Source organism: Trachymyrmex septentrionalis, unplaced genomic scaffold (genome assembly GCF_001594115.1).
Source record: "Trachymyrmex septentrionalis isolate Tsep2-gDNA-1 unplaced genomic scaffold, Tsep1.0 scaffold72, whole genome shotgun sequence".
Taxonomy (NCBI): domain Eukaryota; kingdom Metazoa; phylum Arthropoda; class Insecta; order Hymenoptera; family Formicidae; genus Trachymyrmex; species Trachymyrmex septentrionalis.
The window spans coordinates 1,807,839-1,821,696 of NW_017305905.1; the positions used below are offsets into that span (position 1 = coordinate 1,807,839).

The 13,858-nt window shown below is 31.1% G+C and overlaps 1 protein-coding gene across 1 annotated transcript; it reads left to right on the plus strand.

Moving 5' to 3' along the window:
* Positions 1 to 5,690: 5,690 nt before the first annotated feature.
* On the plus strand, positions 5,691 to 7,163 carry LOC108753832. The gene is made up of 3 exons (XM_018495754.1): positions 5,691 to 5,975; positions 6,049 to 6,130; positions 6,320 to 7,163. The coding sequence occupies exons 1-3, from the start codon at positions 5,887 to 5,889 to the stop codon at positions 6,701 to 6,703; spliced, it is 555 nt and encodes a 184-aa protein (XP_018351256.1). The 5' UTR covers positions 5,691 to 5,886; the 3' UTR covers positions 6,704 to 7,163.
* Positions 7,164 to 13,858: the final 6,695 nt, after the last annotated feature.

Below are 13,858 nucleotides of genomic sequence, written 5' to 3' on the forward strand. Positions count from 1 at the left end.
TTTGTTTTACTTCAACTTATTGCATCATGTGCACCGGTTCAGATAATGCAGGAATAAAAAGCAGACCTTATGGCCCGTATAACGTTATTGTTAGCGTGCTAATATGGGAAAATAGGGAAATTGTGCGCACTTAAAGAAAATTCATTGCTGTGATGTAATTTTTGAAGTTGAAGTCAATATAAACATGGAAATACAAAGTATAAACATTCTTTTAATGATATTTTTATATTGAACAATTTTTCATTCGATAATGTATTTAGCAAAAAGTAAAAAAAGCAAAAGCGAAAAATTTTTTGCGTCGGGTAATTGTACGCAAAGCCAAAATCATAAGAAATAAATATAAAATTAATAAAATAAATATTTCATGGAAAATGTTTCATAAAATAAAAAGAAAATGAAAATTCTATTATTATGTCAATGTTAGTACACACACAAAATTAATATAAACTTTGAAAAAATAATATAAAAATTGGAAAAATTAATTATTTAAAAATCGCATATGTGTAATTCTCAGTCATCAGCCCCACTGCATTGTTCATAGCCCGTTCGTAACACAGGCAGCATTGAAATCAGTCGACACAAACTAAAAGTAACATTCTAAAAAATAATAAATAAAATGCCAATTTGAGCCAACACTGGTGATTATTAGTGTGTATTTTATACTATTTATTCAAAGTGAATATTAAAACGTATACGTTTCAACTTATGGTCAAAGTCTTCTTCAGTACAAAAAAATTTTTTATTTAAAATATTAACAAAATTACTAGTGACAGCGCATACGAGTATAAACTATTAACGTATAAAATGCGAAAAAACTGGTGGTAATGTCCGAGTTATTTGATTTCTTTAATGATTGTGCTGATGATTTTGTTACTGATAAACAATTGACAACCCAAGAAGAAATCAATAATAAAAAATTTTTCTGTATATCATTTATTCCTAATATTTCCACTAAAATCAGTTTGCTCTAACATGTACTATTTTTACGTACAGCTTAAAGGCATAAATAAGCTCAATAAATTTATCAAAGTCCAGAAAGATGTGCTACCTCAATCTTCTCAATCTAATGTAGTATTATATATAAGATTGACTGTAAGGACTGTAATGCGTCGTATGTTGGACAGACAAACAGATGCTTAAAAACGCGCATAAGTGAACATAGGAATCATATTAATAGAAATACGATCCAACATTCGGTTATCACACAACATCGGATGGACTTATTTCATGAATTTGATTGGGATATCATACATATTTTAGACAAAGAGCAAATTTTACATAAAAGATTGTTATCAGACATGATATATATTAAAAAACAAAAACAAGGCCTGTATCTATAAAACGATACACTTTCTCTCGATCCGTTATATACAGATCTGTTTTCAGAGACGTAATGATTCAATCTATATTGCTTATACTTGGTTATTTATTATTTATACATATTGTCTTTGTAAGTACATGTTCTGTTGTCCACTGTTTCTCTCAATTTTTATTTTACATCAATTTTATGACTAAACAGTTATGTCGTGTCTAATAACTTTTAATTTTGTTTCATGTAAGTGAACTAAAGTTTGATTTTTACTATTATCTATATTAACTTTTTAAGTTATTCACATTTATATTACACAGTAAATGGAATAATCTAATGGAACATGTACATCAAACCTTATAGAAACAATTCAATCTTGACAGTCATGTAAGTTATTTTTACCATTTTTTGCGGATAATTTCATGTTAGCATTTTAAAATTATTTTTTAATTTCTTTTAGTCGCTTCAAAACAAAAAGCACCATATGTTGTTACATTTATATTATAGAATACAAAATCACAACATTAATATCATGTTACTTTTAGTTTATCAACTGAACAGAATTCCATATCTTCCGAATTCTTCGCAAATATTGTAGTATACTTTTCATTGAGAGGAATCTTTGAATTGTCCATGTGCACAATTATGCGCGAATTGATTTGATAAAAAAACGATTACACAAACACTTTTTAATTTAATTCAATGAATAATAGCTCAAAAGAAATACAAAATGATGTATTTTTGTAAGATATGCACAATCAAATAAACAAAATAAGAATGGACATACCGTTTTATTTTCTGGGTGCCAAAATTATTACCAAATTATGTAATTTTTCTTTTTCTCACCTTTGCTGTTAACTACAGTTTTAAACTGTATAACTTAAGGTAAATGTTCATGTCGCTCGTCGCTCATATTCAGCGACAAACGAGTCACGTGATTTCATATGTTGCTAACTCAAATGTCGTTCACATAAATGGTTTAGCAGCGATAAATTTTTAACGGTAATTATATTAATTGTGTCGTATAAAGTGTTATAAAGTCATACCAAAATGTCATATCAAAACAGTATTACGATTGGACCTGTTAAGTTGATGCAATTGTGCACAATCTGGAGACACGATAGTGCATTAATGAATGTACAAATTTAAACAGAAAATATAAACAAAAATTTTTAATTGATCCTTTATTTGAAAGGACAAACATGGATAAAAAAAAATTATCACGAATAATTGATTACATGCTTCCATACATTCATGAGCTGAAATGCTCTTTTCGTCTATGATTATTTCACCTATATCACAAGTATGTACAACAGCCGCCTGAAAATTTTATGAAATTATCGCAAATAATAACGAATAATACAATAATTAAATAATAATAATAAATAATAATAATTTAATAATATAGTAATTAAATTAGTATAATATATTGAGCAATCATAAAGAAAAGTCTGTATAAATAAAATAGAAAATAAAAATAATTAGAGTTAAATGAGGTAAAATCGCTCGCAATAAATTTTTTATTGATAAGAAATTTATATTTATTTATTTATTGTGATAATTACTTAGAATACGGGCATCACTACAAAATTTGATAAAAATGTACTCATACGTTTTCACTCAAAATGAAAGAATCTGGCAGAAAAACATGGTGGTATGCTTCATAAAGCAAATTATTAAATGTAGAGTTGAGCTACGTTCGAAAACATTACTCGAGTGCTTCCATGTATCACTTTAACCTTGTGTTTAACACTGGATAAAAAGATATTGTAATACATGGGACCATTCGGGTGACGTTTACATCACGCAGCTCTAATAACTATTTAGGTAAAGAAAACTCGTTTTTCTAACCTGAATACACATTTAAGGCAGATTGTTTCATTTTTCTACTACATTCTCTCATTTCGAATGGAAACGTATCGAATGAGTATATTTTTATCAAGTTTTACGATGACATCCATATTCTAAAGCTACATTCCAAAACGTCCTCCGAGAAAAATTTTATTCGAAATATTGTAGTATACCTTATATATCCTATATATTTTGAAAAAAAATTTCCTCGGAAAGGATGTTTTGGAATATAGCTTAAGTAAATACTTTTATTATATTTACATCCTGCTGTTCCATGTTTAAATTTTTACGTAAGAGCGGTGTCACTAAAAATTGGATTAATCCAACTTTTCAACAGTGTCGCTGGCGATAAGAAAGTGGACAAATTGAAAGAGAATTCAGTCACGTGATCATTTATTACTGTGACAAGTGACATTATGAATTTATACTTTTAGGGAGCGTTTATATTGGCCGTAACCGTACGCCGTATGCCGTAATCTGTAAGCATTGATTAATCACAGTCAAGTATTCCCCTCTCATTCGAAAAAAGGTATACTCGAAGGTGATTGGTTAATTTTTACAGATTACGGAATATGGTTACGGCCAATATAAACGCTGTCTTATGGTTATATTTTAAAAGAATTATCTTTAGTTTAGAAATTCCGCTGCGGTGGCGTCTCCATTTGTCGGGAAAGTACCAAACCAGAATGCGCACAATTACCCGCTATGCACAATTCCCCCACTTTTCCCTGCTATACTTTACGTTACGCGTATTATAGGCCGGTATTCACAGTCGATTCTTATTTTAAGACCGTTTTAAGTAATGTCTTAAGACGCTAATGCAGCCCTCTGGTTGGTTCATAACATCTCAAAACTAAACTTAAGATGGTCTTGAATATAAGATCTGATTATGAATACTGGCTATAGAATTTCGAAAATAAAGGTGTACTTTTTTGATAAAAGCGTTCTGAATACGGGCTATGATTGGCTATGATTATGGTGGAAGAAGATAGGCGGGACAGCTTAAGAGATGCGCAGTAAAATCAAATTTAGGATTCAAATTTGATTATTTGATTGGCCGTTGTGTGACAACTTGAGAGATGTACGATAAGATCAAAAATTTAGGACCTTATTATTGGCTGACTGATTGCCGTTATGGCTCTGAATAGCCGTTATGCGCGTTACCTCATCTGTCTTCTTTCACCATAGTTACGATAGGTGCATTGAAAATTGGAGACGTCCGTTTTCTTTTTTACCTCGAAAATCGTTCGGCATCTCGTATCTTTCTACTAGATGTCATCTTATCTGCGTTCGCTATTAACATTTCTAGAGCCAATCGAACTGCTCGATCCACTCCATATTCAAAGACCAAGTTCGCAGAGCTAATGCAGATTTTCGCGTCTAAATTAAATTCATCATACATTCATAGTACATTTATGGTAATGGATATGGTCAACATGAAATTGCAAACGCTTTGAAGTTTTTTTAATTGGTCAGTTTGTAAAATTTTTTCTTCTAATTGGGAATAGGGGATTGATTCTGTATCTTCAAATAAGGTGAAAATTACAAAAGTGAGCAAATTTATTAAGTATTGACCAATAAAATCAGTATTCTAGTAAATTCGCTTACTTTTGTAATTTTCATCTCGTTTCAAGATATAAGAAGTTGATTGTGTATCTCGGATTGAAATGAAAATTACAAAAGCGAGCAAATTTACTGGAATATTCACAATTTAATTGGTCAATATCTAGTGAATTTGCTCACTTTTGTAATTTTAACTTCATTTCAAGATACTCAATCGATTACCAGAATCGATCCTCAGAAAACAGACAATATATCAGGGTATCTGTCATAAAACTTTATCATTAGGGCTGCGTTTGAATTCTCACATGGGTATTCCTCAGGTGTCATGTCATCAATAGGTCTATTCACGTTGCTTGCACTTTTGGCACTCGACATCTTCGCTTTCTCTCTTTTTAAAGCAAAATATGTATCTATTTCATTTTAAGTTCAAAAAGATTTGGGGATTTTATGCAACGCGAACAGACCTCTTGTTTCAGTAAGTCCGGATCTACAATAGGTGTTTTAAATCTTAAGCCATAAGAAAGTGGCTAATAACAATTAAATGTAAGAAGAATAATTAATTGTGATTCGTTCATTTCTTATGGCTTAAGACTTAAAAATCTATTGTAAATCCGGACTAAACAACAAGGATGATATGACATCCGGATAGCACTCAGGTGGAAATTCGAATGCAACCTAAGATGAAAGTGAAAAATAAAAATTTTTAATCATCGAAATTAATGGAGAAATTTTTCACTTTTCACTTTTGATCCTAGGAAAAAAATTTCATGATTAATAGGGAAATCGATTGTGTATCTTAAAATGAGGCAAAAATAACAAAAACGAGCAAATTTACGTGAATATTTGTAATTTTATTGGTCAATATCTAATGAATTTGCTCACTTATAATTTTCATCTTATTTCAAGATACACAATCAACTCCCAGAAATTATTGATGGATTAAACGTAGTTGCTAGGAAACTCGATGTTCATAATAAATTAACAAATATGTTACTCAAGAAGTCGTTTAACTAATACTTCTAAATTTATACAATTTTTAAATTTGACGTATACCAATATCATGTAAGTTGAAAATGCAAATATAGAAAAAAGAAAAAAAAGAAAAAACCTAATTAGAAGAAAAATTGTCAATATTGAGCGTTATAAGGAATTTACAAAAGAAAATGCCTTGCGATGGTAAAAACCCAAATTGTGACAGAAGACGTGATTTACTAGCGCAATTAAAATGTTTAATCAGTTCAATGGATAGGAAGTAAGATTGTATTTATCTGCATAATAAAAAAGAAGAAAGTGTGATTTATTATTTTTATTAAATTTGTATATAGGAAACCATGTGAATGGGACGAACCATCTTGTTCACCAATAGTATACTGCCCTACAAAATCTTTATGTACTCCACCTTACTGTGTGAGTAATGAAAATTTTCATTAAAGCAAGTTTTTTATTATTTCTTCTTGAAGGATTATATAGTTTCCCCATGACTTATATATTAATAAAAGCTTAACTTTAAAAATATTTTTAATTGTTTATAAAATTAAATGTTAAACTTATTCATGAAACATATGATACATTAAATAATAAAAAAAAATATTGCAGGAATCTGTGAAATCATGTAAATTATTTGATCTTCGAGCAAGCATAATATATAAATGCGAATGTATAAAAAGGAATGGTTTACAAGATAGATGCATGATGTGGGATTGCATGGGTAGACCAGAGTGCATGACAAAATTGTACCCAATTTGCAAACCCGGTTGCACTGCATTATTGAAGTTGACAGATTTAGGTGACGTGAACGTTGCCCTTAGAAAATTCTACTGTGCGGACCAAGCTAGAGAGACAGCTCTAGCTGCGTATTGTAGATTAGCATGTGCTCCTGCAATGTCCAATACAAGATGCGTATCAAATCCATATCAATTTTGTGAACCATCACCATATATAGTAAAATCTTGTGATCTATGTTGTACACCTTGCAATTAGAAAAATCATCTCTTTCATGTAATGTACTCTATTAACGTATTTATATACCTACTTGCTTATAATAGGCCTGTTCTTTTTGACTGAACTTTTGTACCATTTTTCTTCTTCTTCTTCTTCTTTCCTTTTAAAGAGAAAAGGAAGAAAAATGAACTGATGCAAAAGTTTAGCTAAAAAGAAGTCTTTTGTATGTTTTATTGGGTGCATTTAGACGCATTTGGAACGATAATAATGGGCGATATTCATAGTCGGATCTTATATTTAAGACCATCTTAAGTAGAGTCTTGAGATGTCAACCAATCAGAGAACTGCACTAGCATTTTAAACATTATTTAAAACGGTATTAAATATAAGATCCGACTATGAATATCGCCCATTATTGTCGTTCCAAATGCATCTAAATGCACCCAATAAAACATATAAAAGACTTTTCTTTTTAGCTAAACTTTTGCATCAGTTCATTTTTCTTCCTTTTCTCTTTAGGAGGAAAGAAGAAGAAGAAGAAAGATGGTACAAAAGTTCAGTCAAAAAGAACAGGCCTGTTATAAGCAAGTACCAATAGATACATTAAATGCATCCAGAAGTACGATTGTTCTCTGAGCGCTCAGTGAGCTCTTGATTGGCATATTCTGTTAGATCTACAAATATAGATCAAACAGGTACAAGAGTTCATTGAGCACTCAATAAGCAGTCGTGCTTCTGGATGCATCTATTGAGCACTCAATGAGCTCTTTCACTTGATTAGCATATTCCTTTAGATCTTACAATGTAGACCAATCAAATCTAAGAGCTCATTAAATGCTCAGTGAGTGGTTGTCGTTCCGAATGCACTCATTGTTTAATTACTTAATTCTTAAGATTATAGTCGTTATTTATTCCATTGTCTTTACATTTTTGTAAAAAATTTCTTAAACTTAGAGATATATTAAGTTTACATTAATTGTACTTCTTGCGTCTCACTTGTAATAATTATTTCACAAAATATATAGTGTATTATTCAATACTCAATAAAAAGAAGAGAAATTTGATAGAAACTAGATTACATCTTTTACAATTACATAATTAGATCTTTTTAATTTTTTAATTTTATTAGAATTATTCGTTATAAACAGTAGTAATTATTTAAGCCCGATCTACAAAAGTCGCAAAATGCTTAAAATGCATTATAAAAGATACGGTCAACGCAATGCTATAAATGCTTTAACACACTTTTCGATTGGTCAATTTGTAAAATTTTTTTTTTTAATTGGTCAAACAAACCTTCTAATCATTTGTAGTAAGATTTTGATCGCAGCCAAAGTATATCAACGTAACTATATGCCGTATGCTAATCATCTTCGAGTATTCCCTTTTTACCGTCGAATGAGAGGGAAATACTTGATTGTGATTAGTCAATTTTTACAGATTACGGCATATCGCATATAGTTACGACCAATATAAACGTTCTCCTCGACTATGAATATCGATTTGCTTTACGTCGTGAAATTGATACTGAATCTTTCCTTGTTTGATGTACTTTGGCTGCGATCAAAATCTTACAACAAATGATTAGAAGGTTTGTTTGACCAATTAAAAACAAAATTTTACAAATTGACCAATCGAAAAGTGTGTTACGCTCCTTTACATCTAAGACTGTCTTAAGTATAATCTTAAAAGCGGAATCCATAGACGTTATTCAAGATTTGAGATGGTCTTAAGCTAGTGCATGAACCGCATGAATCAATCAGAGCCATATTGGCATCTTAAGACATTGCTTGAGATTAAGAACAGACTATGAAGCAGATTAAGAACAGACTTTTCAGCCTTGGGCCGGATGTCGTAAGTCAATCTGGACTGTATTAGCAGAGAGAAACCTGAGAAAGGACATGCCGATCTAAAACCTGTAACTACAAAATGCTACCGCGCACTACCAGCCTTCGAAGAAGTAGATGTTAACTACACAACAATATCCACCTTTTTGCGGTGTTTCTAATGGAAATAGATAGTTGAAATCGCTATAATAACTAAAATCTATTAAATTAATAAAAAATTCAACAATTTCATCAATTTATTTTCATCAGGTGCACTGCAAAAAAATGAATATTATTATGTAGTTAATATTTACTTCTTCAGAAGATGGTAGTCCACAGCAGCATTTTGCGGTTATAGGTTTTGGGCTGTTATGTCCTCTCTCAGGTTTCTTTCTGGTATTTGCGTCTTAAGACATTATTTAAGACAGTTTTAAAATAAGAACGAACTATAAATATCGTATCATGTTTCGCGTTTCACAGTTGGTAACTTATGTATATTATAGACGATGCAAAAGTAGATATGGTTTGGCCGAACTGCACACACCATGTCAAGGACCGTCTACATAAGTCGCAAACATAGACGCATTTGCGACAATCAATCAAAAGCTATTATTAGTACTATTAACACTTCTAATTGGCTATTGCAAATGCATCTGCGATCTGCGTTCTGTGTGTTTGCAACTTATATAGACCCTTAATACTTCTATTATCGTCGCAGGTCGTTGCATCAGCCAATCTGATGCGTCAATTTTAAAAGTAGCCTTAAGCCTATTCTACAATCGTAGGCCATAAGAAATTAACCAATCATAGTTGATAATTTTTGTTATATTCTACTATTAATTACATTTACACGGTACCTTTAATCGGGTTTAATAACATCCGTAGTTATGAAATTGGTCAATTACAGTCGTTCCATTCTTCCGAAGAACAGCTATAATTAGCTATTTTCATAACTACGGATGTTATTAAACCCGATTAAGAGCTGCCGCACACAAAATTCCGCAACAGCGATTATAAGACGTAGACTTAAGCCGATGAGCTAATCAGGATATTGCTTTAGATTTACGACTCTAATGGAAATGAAAATAACCGGTTGAAACTCACCTTATTGCGTGGTTATGGATAAGTTTACTCATTGACTTAAGTTTACGTCTTACGATCACTGTTGCGGAATTTTGTATGCGGCAGCCATAATAAGAGTGCCGTGTAAATGTAGCCTATGATTGGCTAGATTCCTAAAAAAAACCCAGATATAATAAAAGCAGCGACACAGATTTTTGCATAACGCATAAAACATGAGGCATGAAAAAATCAATCAATCAGAGTCCTTTATTTCATGGAAAGGAAGGAAAAAAAGGATTGGTTGATTTTTTAATGCCTCATGTTTTATGCGTCATGCAAAAGTCTATGCTTAAGAATAGACCGAGCGTGTCCTCTTTGACGTGAAGATCAGGTAAAAAAAGATAGAGAGCAGATGCCGTGTAACTTTTTTTCTCTGAGCATGTCATTCTTTCTGTCATACTCAACTGTCTTTCTACTTTTCTTTTTTTTCACACTTTACTCTCCTCCCACTCTTTCCTCATCAAAAAAAGAAAGCTACATGCATCTGTGGCGACCGCCACCAGAGGTCCAAACGGGGGACTCACTCGGATTCGCGAAAGTACTTCAGTCACGCGAACTTGGTTTAAATAGCATAGCCACCTAAACTAATTCCAGGACGTCTAAGGCCTCACTACAGCGCTTTACTAATGAATCTAGTAATGGGACCGAGACGAAACGCCACGGCCAACCAAAAACAGCTTCGAGTCCGGCCTTCTTAGTGAGTTTCTTCCTTTACCGACATCCATTATATATAGCAACCCGCTACATATCCATTGTCCATCTTTTTTTATCTAATCTTCACATTTCAAAGCTCGGTCTATTCTTATGTCTATGGAAAAAAAGTAGTCTGGTCCATGATGAAAGGAATTACATAGTGTGCTCAGTTTGCAAGCGTCTCTCTAATTCTCTGCCCTCTTGCTCACAGAGTGATTCGTAGATCCAAGTTAGCCAACCTTAGTTGTTATCTTCGCATGCACATTATTTAGGTTCGCGTCTTTTTTTATCATGTGTTACTTTGTACTATCAACGTTTATTCGCTTCGCATGCTCCTACTCATTTTAACGTGTTCGTTGGAGCTCTATAATACAAATTAAAACATCTTTCAAAAATATATATTCAAAATATCTATACTTTTTTATAGAATTTTATATATATATAAATTTTAAAATATTGTAAGATTCGTATAAAAAAATTTGAAATATTTTCTAAACAGTTATAAGACGATACAGAAATTCTAAAAATTCTGAAATTTACATAAAAATTATGGAAAATTATATAAAAAATTGTGAAATAAAATTTTATAAATCTGATGATAGAAATTTTTCCCAGATCTTTCATATAATTTTTCAAAATTTACATTTTCTATATAATTTTATAATTTTTTTGAAAATTTCTAATTTTTTTATACGAATCTTACAATATTTTATAATTTACATATAAAAAAATTCCGAAACGTTGGTAGTACAAGATAGCACATGGGACTATGAATAGTGTAATGCAATAACATAGTCGAAGCCGGTAGCGCTTTTCAAAAATATAATCGAGGTGACACAACACCCGAAACGAGAAAAAACACGTCTGACCCGCTCGAATAGTCTCACGAGACTCGAGAGTACACCATGTAAATCTTTCCACCATGATCTGGCCACAGTATAAAGATATGTGTAGGAGCAAGACCCCGTTTTCGATTCAATTTCGGCCACGCCGCCCCGAACAAGAAAAAATAACACATTCTACCCGCTTGGAGTCTAATTGCCTAGAAGTTGCAGCCTAGACAGTAAAAAGACCGCTCTAAAAAGACCGCTTTAAAAAGACTGCTTTCACACCCCACTGTCTTTATGGATTAGAAATATTTCAAGCGGACATTGTCTACGCTGTAACTTCTAGGTTAGACTCCAAGCGGATAGCATGTGTTATTTTTTTTTGTTCGGAGTGGCGTAGCCCCCATGATGCAAGTAGACATAGTGCGCTTGTAACTAAGATAAATTTGCGCATAGCAACGCGCTGATCTTTGTTTGCGTCGCATGCTCTTATATATTCTAAAATGCTCCTACTATAGCATTTGCTCACTCTAACGCGATCATTAAAGTGAGTAAAAGGCTGTAATAGAAGCACATTGGAGGACATTGGAGCATGTTGGAGCGTGCTACGCAACAAATCTCTTATTTTCCGCCATTTTACAACATATAATATATACGCGCGGTTGTCATATGATTTGAAATGATTAAAAAATATATTAAATATTAAGGAAAATAATAAATAATAGTAAAAAAAATAATAAAAAAGTAATTATTTACTATAAATAAGTGATTATTTACTATGTGTGTGAAACTGAGTTACTGTCATGGCGGGCGGATTGAAACAAAATCCGCCGAAAAAGGACAAAAAAAGGTCAAGTTCCGATTGATTGCAGCAGATAACATGCGCAAAAATACACCATGGGTACTTTTCATTTGATGACACAAATCGACACAAGTGTCATTCTAACTTTGTCACTCTCTGAACGTCAATAAGGGTAGAATGACGCTTGTGTAGACTTATGTCATTAAATGGAAAACACCCCATATTTACTTGCATCATGGCCATCATAGAACTTATAGTAATGGAAGAGGAATACGGACGTCGAACTATGAGCAAGATCTAAAAGGACAGAAATATCTTTCTATCCTCTTCTATCCTCTTATTGGCACATGCGCAGACAGAAGAAAAGTTACTGAGCAGGACAGAAATATACGTCTTCTCTCAGTCTTGCTCACACTTTTCACTCATTGGTTGGATAGATTATTCCTTTTCCATTACTATAAGTTTTTTGATGGCCATGTTCTCGAAATGTCAAAAAAAGTGGTGGAGATATGTTCTTAGTGCTTGCACTTTACATTTTCGTTAGAAATTAGAACTCAGTAAAAAATTTTTCATGCATGAATATATATAATATAAATATGTATAAACATACATAAATATTCATAAAAATATATTTTATATATAATTATACATATTCATAATATTATACATTTATGAATATGTATGCGTGTTTATGTATGTTTATATATATTTATACATATTCATGCATGAACAATTTTTTACCGGGTAGTATATCCACACAAACTTGCATAGCCGCATAAAAGTATGCATAAAGAAAATTATTCAATTGTATTTCTTTTATAAAGACGCACGTAAAATGTGATTGGATAATTTTATACATACGTTTATGCGGCTAGCAAGTTTGCGTAAATATATTCTTAGGGTATAATAAATAGGGGTATAAATAGGGTATATAAATACAAATAAGAGAGAAAACATCTTATCGCGCGGTCGAAGCATATTTTAATTCTTAATATACATATTGCAATTTCTAGTTATTGTAAAAATCACGCAAAAATAGAATTAATATAAAACTCTCTTCGCTTATTAATTATATTATACATATCAGTTGATTGATGACTTATTATTATTGTACAAAAATTAGAAATTTGAAATGCGCGCGTGATCAATAATATTATGGCAAAATTTTCATTTTTATCATTTAAGTGATTTATATATTATATGCAATGCTACGATAAACAAAATATATTAATGTAACATATGTTTTGGAAGAATAATAATTGTTTGAGTAAAAATGATGCACACGTACATATTTTTTTATATCTTTATTTTTACACTTTGTCATTTAAATAAATTAATAACTTCATAATATATAGTACATTTAGAGAACAAGAAACATGTTCGGCTTATACATATAATATTTTTTTATAAAACTATTTAAGATAAAACAGTATGATATAATGATACAATATAATATTTAGCAATAAAAAATTAATCATAAATATCGTTATTAATTGCTTTAAACAAAGATTCATTAACGATTTTTATATTATTTCATATTTATGAACTTAAAATATGGTCATGTGTCAGAGATCATTTGCATGCCGATTAATCTTATTAGAAGCTACAGGATATAAATATTGATACTCATGTATTAATGGTTTGAATACCTGACTGAGAAAAAATCAGAGTCGAGAATATACAATATATTATAATTATATAATAAAATGTAACGAACTAGTATTATTTTATTATACTATACATATATGAACTTATAAAATAGATGTAACATATGCTGATATATAATGATTAGACATCATATAACACTGTTTGTTTTACATAAAAATTCTAATTAAAATATTCTTTCAAATAATCATTGAAAAAAAGATCTGCTATCTAACTTAAATTGGACATATACAGTTGTGACATTTTCATAAAAAAAAAA